This window comes from Cololabis saira, chromosome 10, assembly GCF_033807715.1.
Source record: "Cololabis saira isolate AMF1-May2022 chromosome 10, fColSai1.1, whole genome shotgun sequence".
Classification (NCBI taxonomy): Eukaryota; Metazoa; Chordata; class Actinopteri; order Beloniformes; family Belonidae; genus Cololabis; species Cololabis saira.
In genome coordinates, this window is record NC_084596.1 from 8,422,805 (window position 1) to 8,437,813 (window position 15,009).

Sequence of the window (15,009 nt, forward strand, 5' to 3'; positions counted from 1 at the left end):
AAAAAAAAAAAAAAAAAAAAAAAAAAAAAGAACTTAGTGACAGTCATGCCAAATGCCCAATAACGGCATTTGGCCACAGATCACATCTGACTGTAAATTGTTTTCGTTTCTCACTTGGCTTGTTTATTCCTGCCTTTTGTGCTTTGAACTAACTGTATAAAAAGTCATGATTCCAACCACTCTGGGTCGGCACACCAACCCAGACCTGATCTGTGTCGGTCTGCTCACCGCCGGCTTACTGAATAAAACTCACTACACCACAGCGGACTTCCGAACTGGTTTTGATAATATCCTTCAACAGGACCAACGCCAGAATCTGGATTCAGGACCAGCTCCAGATGTGGAGACGGGTCCAAAGAGGAGTCTCAGAAACAGACCTGACGGTAAAGTAGAGCAGCCTTCTGAGCCACAGCTGGGGGTTAAACCGCTGGAGGGTAAAACGTCGGTAATATGTGACATCTGAGGAGAAAGATTCAGAAACAAGAACAAGTAAGGTCTGGATCCAGACCTGTAGTTCCTCTACTGACCAAGCGTCTAGAGACAACATCTGTTGTATTAGACGCTATATAAATAAAATTGAATTGAATTGAATTGACCACTAGGGTCTGCATCCAGACCTGCAGTTCTTCTACTGACCACTAGGGTCTGGATCCAGACCTGCAGTTCCTCTACTGACCACTAGGGTCCAGATCCAGACCTGCAGAAGTCCCACGGTAACGTGTCTGCTGTTCAAAGTTTTAATGATTCATCAACATAATCCAGTAAGAGTGTAGACATGTTTGTTTACATTTACAACTGTTAAGAGTCTTGTTTGCATGTTTACATCCAACTAGTAATATTTCTGGTTAAAATCTATCGTGGGCAGCTGTGTGTAGTAGCAGTTGTGTATTTCCTCCACAGCTGTCCAACCACAGATAACAGTCTGTGATACTAAACTCAGAACCAACCTGCATGTGTTTGTGGGAACATGAAGGTTTTAGTGCTTCTGCATCATGTGACCCAGACCGAGCTGTCAATCAGCAGCAGCAGCTTCTCTGTGGTCTGCAGGGGCTGATGGGAGTTTCCAGGAGCTGCTAGAAAGCAGCTTTTCCTGCTCTGGTCTCACAGCTCGTCCTTGTTGGGTCTGGGCTGCATCAGAGCTCCACTTCTCCCCAGGTTCACCAGAGGAAACACCACGGACCAAAATGCTTTTCCTCCCAGCTGCTGCTCTGTGCTGTCTGTGTTCAGGTGAGTGTTTCCAGCCAATCAGGAGCCCCCAAACTCCACCTGGAACAAACACCGTCACACTGACCTTCACCTGTCTGTCTGTGTCTCTGCAGGGCTGGTTGCCATGGCAGCAGAGCTGGTTCAGGACGATTTAACTCTGACCAGGAGAGTTGGACAAAGTGTCTCCTTCAGCTGTGGACAAACGTATCAGTGTGATGGTGCCTACATATTCTGGTATCAGAAAAAAGAAATGGAAACTTTCAGAGCCATTCTTGATATTCACAGAAAGACCAGTAAAATTGATTCAAACTACAATCATCCTCAGAAAGCAGATTTCTCAGCTGAAAATACACAGAACGGTTGTTTGTTGAAGCTAAACAGAGTTAAACTGGATCATTCAGCCACCTACTACTGCTCCTGTTGGAAGATAGACGCCCACAGTGAGAACAGATCCCTGCAGCCTGAACAAAAACCTCCAGCTGAACAGATGTCAAACACAGTTTCAGATCAGAATCCCATAATAGTTTGGGTTTCATAGAAGTTTAATTCTGTGTAACATCAGTATTACAGGGAACTTTAAACAGCCACAACAACTAAATTATGTCCATATTTCCTCCCTCTGGAGAGCAGCTCTGACAGAGGAAATAAGCTGTTGCCGTGGCAACAATTACAGTCTGGGCGTTCAACGGCTGACAGGTTTTTGTACGAGTCTTTCTCACCGTGGGAGGGAAACGGTACCACATCTTTGGACCTGGAAGTAAACTGTATGTAACCGGTAAGAAGCAACATTTCTCTTCCTTCAGTTGTTTGATTGTAGAAGTTGAAAATGTGTTTAAAGTCAGTTTGAGCTGCTTCAGACTTTCCATGTTAGTTTGTTCATGTTTAGTAGAGAACTCATCATGCAGCCGTTGCTACAGAAGAGAAGCTCCATCATTTCTGGAAACATGTTTAAATGTCTCCCAACAACTAAACGTGTTCTTTATTTCTGCAAATATCAGAGATGTTACAAATATTGATGTTTGATCATCTCAGTAATTCGGGAGCATCTGCTGCTCTTTGAACACAAGACGACTTTGAGCTCAAATACAATTTAATAGTGATTTACAGCTGGATTTAGGAACGTTCCTGGAAAGATGGAACTGCAAATATATTCACTCAGAACTTTATTAAGTTCAGCAGTTGGACTGAATAAAGTAGCTGCTTAGTTCACGTGGAAGAGAAGAACTCATCTTTATTCTCAGTCAGTCGCCTTTTTATTCAGTCAACTAGAAAAAGGTTTTAGCAAAGTATTAAATAGTGAAATGAGTGAAATTAAAATAAATAACACATTTATGGACTGTTTGAAATAAATATTTCATCAACAATTAAAAAGAACGTATCAATGACTTGAATATAGTGAATATATTTTTATCTTGTTTTTTAATCTACAGTTTAAATGATTAATATATTCGAACATCTTCAATAATGTTATCAAACCTGATTTTTATGTATTAGATTGGATTTCAATGATTCATTTATATTGATAAAGTTTGGTTTAAATGTTAATATGTGAATGTTGTTGAGAGGATCAGACACACAAACGTGTTTTTAATGATTAGACTAAAAAACATCAGAGTAAAGACTTTATTTTCCTCCAGATGGAGTTGGTTTCAGAGTCAGAACAGTTCACATTAGGACTCGGACAGTTTCAGAGATAAAACATGGAACATAAAATATAAAACTAAATAAAACCATTAAAAAAAAAAAAAACTGGAACCGGAAGAAATAAAAAAACAAATATTAAAATGTGCATGTAAATTTTATTAGAAAGGAAACAATAACTTGTGATATTAATGTTCTGTGATCTGAGTCCAACCAAAAATGTTTAAAAATACACATAAATCTTATAAAACAGTGATTAGTTCAGCAGTAAAATATAATTTAATCACTTTTATGTCTAAAGCGTCTATTACAACAGAAGTGTCTCCAGGATGTTTCCAGAGACCAGAACACGACCCCCGAGCAATTATTACATAAACAAGATTGTATATTCCAGATTCCCGTCTCCCACAGAGGACAGACGTGGACCAGCGGCTGTAGCCACAACATTGTTTTAGAGTCATAAATAGAACTGGTTCATCCCTCTCCCTCACCTGCACTCACACATATTCAGAGATGGATCATGTCTCTGTCTGTGTTTGTTGTTGTTGTTGAACAAAAATGAACTAAAGATGTTAGAAGAAGGACAATGTTGGTAAAATGACGTCCCTTCTGGCTTCTTCAGGAGTTAAGAGTTTGAGTTTTTTTCACGATATGTTTATTGTTGTTTTTTAAATTTATTCAACCATACAACATTACGCATACATTACACAGACACATACATTAAACTTGCACCATTCTCTATACAAAGGTAAATAATTATATTTGATTAACCAATTGGGAGGAAAAATAAAATAAATAAATTAAATATAAAATTAAAAAATAAAATAAATCAAAATGATATTCTCCAGAATTTTAACAAGTTGTTTTCAGGTAAATCTTGCACAATCCTCCATCATATTGTTCATATATGGTTCCCAGAGTTAGACAAAGTCTTTCCGTTTTCCCTTATCAATGTACGTTAGTCTTTCCAGTCCAATACAGTTAGAAAGCTCCTTATCCACATTCTCAATGTAGGAGGATCCAGACTTTTCCAACATGATGCAATAGCTCTCCTGGCCTGAAGAAGTCCAAAGTCCAGAACTGTATATTGCTTTGATGTGGTTGAGCAGTTAAGAGTTAAAAGTTAGGATTGAATCTCCTGCCGGGAGGTGTTGACCACCAACGGCAGGTGAAGGATCATCAGGGGTGCAGACCTCTGCAGAAACACGTGTTGGCCTCAGTTTTGTAGCTGCATTGATGAGTGTTTAGTGATCAGAGTCCACGTGGTTTCCAGGATCAGGCTGAATGCTGGAAGCTGCTGCTGACTGTGTGAATGTGTCTGTGTCCAACTTCAGATGAGCAGGTAGTGAAGCCCGTGGTGAGCGTGTACCCAGCAGCATCCAGAGTCCACCTGGGGGGGGGCAGCTCCCTGCTGTGTGTGGCCTCAGCCATGTTTCCTCCTGGGGTCCGGTTCTCCTGGAAAAGACAGAAGAAGAACGGCCCGCTGGAGGACGTCCCCCCTGCCGAGGGAGAGCAGGTGGAGCTCAGAGAGCCGGGACGCAGCGCCTCCATCATGGTGGTCCACCGCCTCCATCAGGACACGTACAGATACAGCTGCTACGTCAAGCACGAGGGCGGCACGGTGGAGGCCCAGACACAAGGTGACGGAGGCTCGGTGACTGTGTTCAGCAGAGACTCAGCTTCACGTGGAGACGCTGTCAAAGACAGCAGAGGACGGACATTTGTCCCTGCAACTCCCAACATCTTCCTTCTCTGTTTCAGAACTTCCAGGTTCAGAGGTCTTCCAGCAGTCTGAGTGCAGGGTGAAGCTGCTCTGCCTGCTGTACACAGTGCTGACCCTGAAGAGTCTGCTGTACTGCTGTGGACTCTCTCTGCTGATGGTCCTCAGGAACAAGGGGCCGTCCACCAACTGAACACATGCTGACTGGTTTCTCTGATAATCTCACTCATCACATCTTATACTCTTGATATACACAAATGATTAACCGTCTTGGTGATATTTCATCTTTTAAAAGCATTTATTTCTCCTTCATGCCCTTTTTAATATTCTGATTATTGTCAATAAAGTGAAAAACAAGCTTCTTGTTGTAGTTTTTTCTCTACTTGTCGCCAAGTTACATGCATTATTGTGTTACATGTGGGGTGGGGGGTGAAGTATCACATCTGCACCTGCTCTCTGTGGTTATTAGGACTCATCAAAACTGCTGACAGCCAATCACAGGGCTTTTCCTGCAGCTGTGTGGGTTCCTGCTCTGCAGCCTCCATGTCGTGAGCTGTGGCTTTTCGCTTTAACATCACCGTGACAGTTACAAGCAGCCACTGCTGTACACCGTCCGGGGACGTGGGGGAGGTCGGGGGGGCAGGAACATCGTATGCATTCAGACTTTCTATGTATGTATGCAGTCATTAACCCTGGTCCTCGGGGCCCCAGTCCTGTGTTGTTGTGGATGATTGAGTCTTGCTTGCTGATTGGGTAACGTATTGCGTCACGCATCGCGTCACTTCCTGGTGTTTGCGGTCTGTGCTGCTGCCGTTTCACGGCGTTGCAGGCTCAGATCTCTCCCGACTTTTTATCTAAAACTTAGACTGTTTTCTGGTAAAATAGCACTATATCTGGTACATTACTGTCTTTATTTCAACACTCGCTCATTTTCTCTTCCGTAACTTTCACTGTCACCAATCACCGATACATTTTCTGTCCGTTAGCCTCCGTTAGCATCTTAGCATGGCCGCTCCGGCTCCCACCGCTTCACCTCTTTCCTGCTCAGTGTGTGAAATGTTTAGTTATTCCTCTGCCTCTTTTAGTGAAGACGGTAAGTGCTTAAAGTGTAGTTTATTTGCAGGGCTGGAGGCGAGGCTCAGTCAGTTAGAGGTCCGGTTCGGCCAACTAAACCATAGTCCGAGAGCCTCCTCAGCTAACCAGGCTAAGCTAGCGGCGGACCGGCCCGTAGCAGCTGAGCGTAACCGCTCCCCTGCAGCTCCCGAGCAGCCGGCCAGGCAGGGCAGCTGGGTGACGGTTCGGAGGAAGACTAGTCTTAAAGGGCTCACGGAACACCACCACCCGCTTCATGTGTCTAACAGATTTTCCCCACTTAGCGACACATCTGTTGAGAAACCGACCCTGGTGATTGGAGACTCCATAGTCAGACATGTGAAGCCGACTCCAGAGACCTTAGTTAGGTGCATCCCGGGGGCCAGAGCGGGCGACATAGAAGCAAATTTGAAGCTACTGGCAAAGGGTAATCGTAAATATGGTAAAGTTATCATCAATGTCGGAGCTAATGACTCCCGTCTTCGCCAGTCGGAAGTAACCAGAATGAATATTGTCTCGGTGTGTAACTTCGCCAAAACCATGTCAGACTCCGTAGGTTTTTCTGGCCCCCTCCCCAATCTGACCAGCGATGACATGTTTAGTCGCATGCTCTCGCTCCGCCGCTGGTTGTCTCAGTGGTGTTCAGAAAACGACGTGGACTTTATTGACAACTGGGAGACATTCTGGGGAAAGCCCGGTCTGATTAGAAGGGACGGCATTCATCCCACCCGGGATGGTGCAGCTCTTATGTCTAGAAATCTGGCCAATGTTATTAGACACTCCCCCTGACAATGCAGGGTCCAGGCCAGGATGCAGAGCTGTAGTTTAACAGGGCTGGAGGCGAGGCTTAGTCAGTTAGAGGTCCGGTTTGGCCAACTAGACCATAGTCCGATAGAATCCTCTGCGGACCGGCCCGTAGCAGCTGAGCGTAACCGCTCCCCTGCAGCTCCCCGGCAGCCGGCCAGGCAGGGCAGCTGGGTGACGGTTCGGAGGAAGGGTAGTCTTAAAGGGCTCAGCGACACATCTGTTGCTTCTCAAGGACCAACGCCTGCCAACAAAACTGTAGGATTGCATTATGTAATTAGCGACTCTAAAACTGTAGGATTACATGATATTGGCGACTCTGGCCAGGTGCCTAGCAAAATAGAAGTGGTTGCAGTTCCCCGCCCTCCAAAAGTTCACCAGGTGCAGCGTTATAGAGGCGTTAACCAAGATAACCTTGTAAAAATTAAAACCAATGCACATTTGGTACCAATTACAGACCGAAAAATTAGATGCGGACTACTAAATATACGATCATTAAGCTCTAAGTCTCTGTTAGTAAATGATATAATTACAGAGAGCAGGAGTGATATTTTCTGCTTAACAGAAACATGGTTACAGGAGGAAGAGTATGTTAGTTTGAATGAATCAACTCCGCCCGGCTACTTTAATCATCACATTCCTAGAAGCACGGGCCGAGGCGGAGGAGTCGCAGCAATTTATAACTCCGGTCTCCAAACAAAAATTGAACCCAAGTGCAACTATAATACATTTGAAAGCCTCATGCTTGGTCTGAAATTTCCGAGCCGGAAATCAGAGAAGCCAGTTGTGTTAGTGGTAGTGTACCGGCCCCCTGCTGGTGCGTATCTGGAGTTTTTGTCTGAATTTTCAGATTTCCTTTCTGGATTATTGATCAGCACAGATAAATTCATCATAGTGGGTGATTTTAACATTCATATGGATGTTGAAAGCGATAATCTTAAATTAGCCTTCGATTCTCTTCTAGAATCAATGGGTATCTCACAAAAAGTGGATAAACCGACGCACTGTTTTAATCATACTCTCGATCTCGTTCTCACCTACGGTGTTGAAACTGATGGTCTGTTGGTGTCACCTGTAAACTCCCTTTTATCCGACCATTACTTAATAACGTTTGAATTTAATTTTGTTGATGTTGAAGTGCAAAATAGGAGGTATTATTTTAGCAGATGTTTGTCTGATGAAGTTATTGTTAAATTTAGGGAGGCCATTGCTTATCTTACGACAGTGCGAAATAGTGATGTAGTCGAGGCCAGTGACCTGGGTTCTACCTCTGCAGATGTTGATTTCCTTGCTAGTAACACTGCTGATTTGTTGCATTCAGCTTTAGATGAAGTTGCTCCTTTGAAAAGGAGGGTTTCTAGCCACAGGAGCTTAACTCCCTGGTACAATTCAGATATCCGCATGTTGAAACAAAACGTGCGTAAAATGGAAAGGAAGTGGTACTCTTGTAGGTCTGTAGACTCTCATCGTGAATGGAAAGATATTCTAATAGTATATAAAAAAGCCATTCGCAAAGCCAGAACAGCTTATTATTCAACGCTGATAGAGGATAACAAAAGTAACCCACGTTTTCTGTTCAGCACTGTAGCCAGGCTGACAAAGAGTCACAACTCTGTTGAGCCGTGCATTCCTGCAGCTCTCAGTAGTGAGGACTTTATGGGCTTCTTCAACAGTAAAATCGCGAGAATTAGAGAAGAAATCAACCAGCCGGTTGTAGGTGTTTCTTCAGCTTTAGCGACTTCCCTAGGCTCTGACTTGTCTCTAGACTGTTTTGATCCTATAGACCTCCCTGAGCTGACTTCACTCGTTAATAGAGCTAAGTCAACCACATGTATGTTAGACCCCATCCCGACTCGTCTATTCAAACATGTTTTTTCTCTTATTGGTACGACAATACTGGACCAAATTAACCTATCCCTAAGTTTAGGATATGTACCACAGGTTTTCAAAGTCGCAGTAATTAAACCTTTACTTAAAAAACCTTCTCTTGACCCAGACACCTTAGCTAATTATAGACCAATTTCCAACCTTCCATTTGTGTCTAAAATTCTGGAAAAGGCAGTTTCAAGCCAGTTATGTGACTATTTGTATAGAAATGATCTGTTTGAAGTCTTTCAGTCAGGGTTCAGAATGCATCATAGCACAGAGACAGCACTTGTTCGAGTCACGAATGACCTCCTTATGGCCTCAGATAAGGGATTAGTGTCCATACTGGTTCTACTGGACCTCAGTGCTGCTTTTGACACTATAGATCATGGCATTTTACTGCACAGGTTAGAGCATGTTGTTGGGATTAAAGGGACAGCTCTATGTTGGTTTAAATCATATCTATCTGACAGGTTCCAGTTTGTTCATGTACATGAGGTTTCTTCAGAACAGTCAAGGGTCTGTTATGGTGTTCCGCAGGGTTCAGTGCTAGGGCCAATCTTGTTCAGTTTATACATGCAGCCGTTGGGAAGTATAATCCAGAATCACGGCATACACTTTCATTGTTATGCTGATGATACGCAGCTCTATTTGTCTATGAAGCCGGATGAAACAGAACCGTTAGTTAAACTTCAGGCATGTCTTAGGGACATCAAGGACTGGATGTCCAGAAATTTCCTGCTTCTAAATTCAGATAAAACAGAGGTTATCATTCTTGGTCCAGAGCATCTTAGGAAGGGATTAGATGGTGTTGCGATGGCTTCCAGTGCAACTGTGAGAAATCTTGGTGTTATTTTCGATCAGGATTTGTCGTTTAAACCATATGTCAATCAGGTTTGTAAAATAGCCTTTTTCCATCTCCGTAATATTGCAAAGATTAGGAAAATCCTCTCACAGAGTGATGCAGAAAAACTAGTTCATGCGTTTGTATCTTCTAGACTAGATTACTGTAATGTGTTGTTAGCAGGATGTCCAAGTAATTTGCTGAATAGGCTCCAGCTGATCCAAAATGCAGCAGCACGAGTACTGACAGGAATTAGCAGGAGAGACCACGTCTCTCCAGTGTTAGCGTCGCTCCATTGGTTACCCGTAAAATTCAGAATCCAATTTAAAATTTTATTACTTGCGTATAAAGCCCAAAACGGCTTAGCTCCGCATTATTTGCAAGACCTGATAGTGCCTTATGTTCCTGTCAGAGCTCTCCGTTCTCAGAGTGCAGGTTTACTCGTAGTTCCTAGAGTATCTAAATGTAGATTTGGAGGGCGGGCGTTCTGCTATCAGGCACCATTACTTTGGAACCAACTTCCAATCTGGGTTAAGGAGGCTGACTCCACCTCCACCTTTAAAACTAAACTTAAAACCTTTCTGTTTAGTAAAGCCTATAGTTAGTGTTTAGTAAACCTCTAGCTGGTGTTGGTAAATCTCTAGGTAGTGTAAACTTTAGTGTGTCAGAGTCGCTCCTGTAGTTTCTTGTGCTGGCCCCCCCTTCTCCTCCCTTTTCTCTCTTTTGTCCATGTTGCAGCATCCTTTGCCGGACACCGGAACCTGCAGGTGGTCGTGGGTGGCTTGTAGCTTGCATTACGGAGCACAAGTCTTTCCCTGACCCTGCACCCCAACCTGGGACTTGCTGATTGGGCCGGAGCTTCGGGAGCTGTGTGCTGGCCTGCGGTCCCCACCCCTGGTCATCCCGTTGCTGCCCCCCCCTTCTCCTCCCTTTTCTCTCTTTTGTCCTGCAGGTGGCCGTGGGTGGCTTGTAGCTTGCATTACGGAGCACAAGTCTTTTCCTGACCCTGCACCCCAACCTGGGACTTGCTGATTGGGCCGGAGCTTCGGGAGCTGTGTGCTGGCCTGCGGTCCCCACCCCCGGTCATCCCGTTGCTGCTTCCACCTGCCTGCTGTGCTGTTGCCGTCCCTGACCCACCAGTCTGGCCCTCGGCAGGAGGGTCCCCCCTGATGAGCCTGGTCCTGCTCAAGGTTTCTTCCCTCCTAAAGGGGAGTTTTTCCTTGCCACTGTTTGGCTTAAGGTTTTTCTCCCACTAGGGGAGTTTTTTACCTGCCATTGTTTATGTAATATCTGCTCGGGGGTCATGTTCTGGGTATGGGTCTCTGTAAAGCGTCTAGAGACAACTCTGTTGTATTAGACGCTATATAAATAAAATTGAATTGAAATTGAATTGAATTGTTGTGCCACAAAAGGGGTGCTGTTTCAGTTTTTTAAAAGTTATTAATAACTGTCTTATGATAGTTATTAATAATTAATAAAGAAGATTTTTTTTTATTTTTTTTTTATTTATTTCGTTTATTTCGGCATGTTTATATAGACACATTTCATCTCCAGAACATTATACATTGCATACTCATAGTTACATACATACATAGTTTACCACATAGCAATTTGTCTAATTTCATCCTTCACAGTCCAGATAGCATGTATGTTTGTACACTTGTCCAGTCCACTCATCCTGATCACCGTTCCTGTGATTTACTACTGTGTCCACTGTTCAGTTATTTTTATGTCCAAGCCTCTTTTTGCATGCAATCCACTTTGCAATGGAGGTGCGTGTGTCAATGCAGATTTTGATTAGTCGCTGTCCTCTGGCTCTCTAGCCGCCACAGCCTTTGCCCCCTCCGCTCGTACTGACTTCATCTCCTCCCGAGCTTTGGACACCTCCGACCATACACTGGTCAGTCTCCCCTGGATGTCAGCGAGGCCAGAGAGCAGCTTTGCCTATGGTGTATCCCGCCAAGAATGTCCCATCTGGACAGGCCGGTTCCCTTGTCCCAGCACGCCGTGTAGAAAAAATCTTGTCAATAGCATTTACTGACCAGTTCAGAATCTCCATTCTTGATTTTATGTTCTGCTTGGTCGTGATATCTGCTGTGCTGTGATAGAGCTCAATGTCACACACACACATTTTATAGTGACTTTGTTTTGTTTCCATGTTTTGTTTCCATGCCAGGTGTTCCAGTGCTGAATTTCCCACATTGCCATTGTTTTGTACACATAGCCAGACATTGCCATTCCTGTACCTAGTTTTGATATTCCTTCCATAACAGCTTCTTTAACTCATGTTTGAAAACAGTTAAATTTCTTGCTAACTTTAATTCATTGCTTGCAGATGACTTATCATAATGAATAAAAGTAAACTGGGCACCACCTGAATTATCAGGAAAATAACAACTAAACAGCAAAATCAGTCTCAAGGTAACTGTTATTCCATACAGCCTGTTGCTAGGGGTGTTACAGAATAACAGTGAAGGAAGGAGTCCGAGCACAGACCTTTGCAACCAGCAGCTGTGACAATGTATAAAATAAACAAAAACTTCTGTCATTCAAATTAATCAGAAATTATTTACACAAGTGTTAAAAGATACTGAAACAACACAGGATAAATTCTACGCCCTAAACTACACATAAACAACTAACTAAATATTAAACACAAACTTCAGATTATACACGTGTGTGTGTGTGTGTGTGTGTGTGTGTGTGTGTGTGTGTGTGTGTGTGTGTGTGTGTGTGTGTGTGTGTGTGTGTGTGTGTGTGTGTGTGTGTGTACTCTGGCGGATACTACTTGGTGGGGCCCTAGCACCTGTAGCCCACCCACGGCTTGGGGCCCTGAATCCCCGTGGGGCCATTTTGCTGGGCCCCGCAAGATTTTATGCTTTAAAGTGGCTCAGGAGCCTTCCCTGATGCTCCTCATGCTTTTATCTCACAGGGCCTCACGAGGTCAAAATATGGAAATGTGTGTGTGAAGTGTGTGTGCTCACTGCCACCCTGGTGGTGACGGGATGCAACTGCAGCCCACACACACACTTCCGGGAGTTTGTGTGATATTAGCCAATAGGATGTTAGCTAATGTTAAAGACCATTTCTGGAACGTTTGCACATTTCTTTGACTAAATTAAAATGCTATTAATAATCTGATGATACATTAAATGTAAGAACAAATAATTTTTTCATTCTCATATAATAATAATGATAATATTATTATTCGTTGTTGATAGTTCAGGGGTCCTGGTGGGGGTGAAGGTGGAGGGTGAGGGGAGGCTTGATAATGAGGCTCTGTGCTGATTGGCTGCTTGAATAACGTGTAGCAGGGGAGGGAACAAAGCCTCGCTCCAGCCAGAAGAGCCGGCTGCGTACACAAAGCGTGTCTCATGCGAGGGAGCTTCGGCGACAAAATAAATTCCATTGCTTTTGTTTTTTTTGTATTGGACTGTCCTAACTGGCCGTGAGTTTAACGGTTTCAGTGTGGACAGAGAGCGTCCGATGTCACGCAGCTCGACGCGATAGTCGGACGCTCGCATGCAGTTATGACACGGTGTAAACGGATCTTAAAACCTGATTTACGGTTCTGCGTTAAATCGACGCGTAGCCTACATCGTAGGCTCTGCGTTGGTGTAACGCGGAACCATAAATCCGCCTTTAGTTCCCTGAAGACGGAACGGGTCATCTCATCTTCACAGTAATTCACACAGGAAGATTTAATTGAATTCTAAACAGGTACACCACAGTTCTTTACCCCGATTCCTAATAATTTCTTATGTTACAAGACAAATGAATCATGTTAACTGTAAAGAAATCACAACACTGAATTTTCACAAATGGCAACTTTATTGTTAAAAAAATAAAAGAACATAAGTTGTATATAAATAACATGTATGCACTATTGCTGGCTCAAGGAAGGGCCGCGCATCTTCTGAAGGTGTCATTGAACAGCATTGCTTGGAAGATCTGAAACCATGAACAGAAGAAAAATGTATTACTAATAGAGGTCCAGTGTTACCTAACGAGAAAAACTAGAAAACTTTGTGACTCCTGCCCCACAATACAGTTTGACGTTTATGCACAAAAATCGGCACACACCTGTATCATGTTGCAACTTAAAGAAAATACTCTTGGCGCCATGGCCGAAACCGAACAGGAAGTCGGCAATTTTTAATTAATTATGTAATTTTGGCGCAATTTATGCAATTTCTTCGGCCGTTTTTTCGCCCGAACCGTAACGTGCACCCAGATGTGTTATACATCAAAATGTGCGTCTCGATCCTGCGATGACGCGCATTACTTTTCTCAGTCAAAATCATTACCGTGGTGACGATAGATGCCAAAAAGCACTCCACCTTCATCTGATTGGTCCATATGTGATAGTTCCTACTTTCTGCCATAACTTTTGAATCGTTTGACATAAAGACTTGTGGGTGGTGTCACCGTACTCGGTTTTGATACCTTGAACAAAATTGGTGCAAATTAGCCCCGCCCCTTCTTCTGATTGGTCCATATTTGATAGTCCCTATTTTCTCCCATAACTTTTGAATGGTTTGATATAGAGAGTCGTGGGTGGTGTCAGCCGCTAAATGTCCAGGCCTGAAGACATCTACATGCAAGATGTTGGACCACCGTCATGTGCCCATGCGAACTGTGGACTCTTATTGAACATTTTGTGAATATGTGAAATCGACTTTAAAGTTGGCTCAATCTTCAGTCTGGGACCAGTTTCAAATGCCTCTTAAAATGGCTGCTTTGTGAAAAACTACAAAGACCAGTGTGCCTTGGGGGCGGCGCCTGAAGGGCGCACGTCCAATCACTGGCCAGGCGCTGATGACGTCACCGCAGCCCACGGAACGAAAAGGCTCGCCTTCCTTCTTCAAATCCTCTTCTCTTCTGCTCTTCATCATCTCTGCATCCCCTCGCGCTCCAGCTTGGCTTTGTGCCAAAGGCACGTCGGGCGGGGGGGGTGCACCCGCATCGGATCATCGTGCCTGAAGATCCGTAGCGGTCTCCTGCGGCCCCGCTCGCTCCTAACCTTTTCTCTGTTTGAGTTCTTTCGCCAGGAGGATCCGATCCTCCGGCAGCATGTCCATATTAGCCCGAGAAGCCATATCCTCCTGCGTCCGTGAAGCCCGTGCCTCGATGATGAAACGGGAGCAGCCCTGATTACAGTGGACTGTCCCGCACCTGTAGGCCGCGTCAAGAGGCTCCGTGGCGGGAAGGATCGGCATGGCTGTTGCACGCTGTAAGACTGTCTTTTATTTTCAGAGTTGGAAGCAGGAGAGGGATTCAGGAGCCGCCCGCTAGTGATGCGCGGGTCGACCCATAACCCGCGGGTCCCGCGGGGCGGGTTGGGTTGGGTCAAGAAATTTTCACTTCATGGGCGGGGCGGGTGAGGCAGGCCAAAACTGTCTGCGTTCAGCGAGTGGGAGGATAATGGTGAAAAAGATGACCAGAAAGACGAGGTGCAGTGCTACATTGACAGCCAGCTATTCTGGGATTGGAATTACCTTTTAAGTTTCTGGGAGTCTCAGTCACAGGTCTTCCCTCACAGGTCTGCTTGGCAAGGTGGCCAGAATGATTCTCTGCATCCCTGCAACAAGTGCATCGAGCGAGCGCACCTTAAGCTCAGCCGGCCGGGTGCTCGAGTCCAGGCGAAACAGACTAAACCCCGGCACAGTTGATGCAATTCTTTTTTTGCACAGTGCACATTGAATGACAATGCCCCGGTTAGATTAATGTGGTTAATAGCCTATGCTTCGTTATTCAGTTTATTGCAAATAGCCACAAAAACCTAATTTTATTTTTATTTTTGGATTTATTTATTGTTTATTTACCAGCCTTAAGA

The 15,009-nt window shown here is 44.3% G+C and overlaps 2 protein-coding genes across 2 annotated transcripts; both read left to right on the plus strand.

Annotated features, from left to right (window-relative positions):
- Nucleotides 1-1,017: 1,017 nt before the first annotated feature.
- Nucleotides 1,018-4,908, plus strand: LOC133451819 (immunoglobulin lambda-1 light chain-like). The gene is made up of 5 exons (XM_061730961.1): nt 1,018-1,227; nt 1,320-1,646; nt 1,934-1,981; nt 4,182-4,487; nt 4,519-4,908. The coding sequence occupies exons 1-5, from the start codon at nt 1,185-1,187 to the stop codon at nt 4,758-4,760; spliced, it is 966 nt and encodes a 321-aa protein (XP_061586945.1). The 5' UTR covers nt 1,018-1,184; the 3' UTR covers nt 4,761-4,908.
- A 404-nt stretch (nt 4,909-5,312) lies between these two features.
- Nucleotides 5,313-6,833, plus strand: LOC133451820 (uncharacterized). The gene is made up of 2 exons (XM_061730962.1): nt 5,313-6,520; nt 6,791-6,833. The coding sequence occupies exon 1, from the start codon at nt 5,573-5,575 to the stop codon at nt 6,446-6,448; it is 876 nt and encodes a 291-aa protein (XP_061586946.1). The 5' UTR covers nt 5,313-5,572; the 3' UTR covers nt 6,449-6,520; nt 6,791-6,833.
- The last annotated feature ends 8,176 nt before the right edge of the window (nt 6,834-15,009 follow it).

What these genes read in the sequence shown, in the direction of transcription:
- LOC133451819 (XM_061730961.1), top strand. Translation starts at nt 1,185, where the DNA reads ATGCTTTTCCTCCCAGCTGCTGCTCTGTGCTGTCTGTGTTCAG. An exon ending in TCTGTGCTGTCTGTGTTCAG is followed by an intron (nt 1,228 to 1,319) that starts GTGAGTGTTTCC and finishes GTGTCTCTGCAG; the next exon opens with GGCTGGTTGCCATGGCAGCA. An exon ending in GGTGGAGGCCCAGACACAAG is followed by an intron (nt 4,488 to 4,518) that starts GTGACGGAGGCT and finishes TGTGTTCAGCAG; the next exon opens with AGACTCAGCTTCACGTGGAG.
- LOC133451820 (XM_061730962.1), top strand. Translation starts at nt 5,573, where the DNA reads ATGGCCGCTCCGGCTCCCACCGCTTCACCTCTTTCCTGCTCAGTGTGT.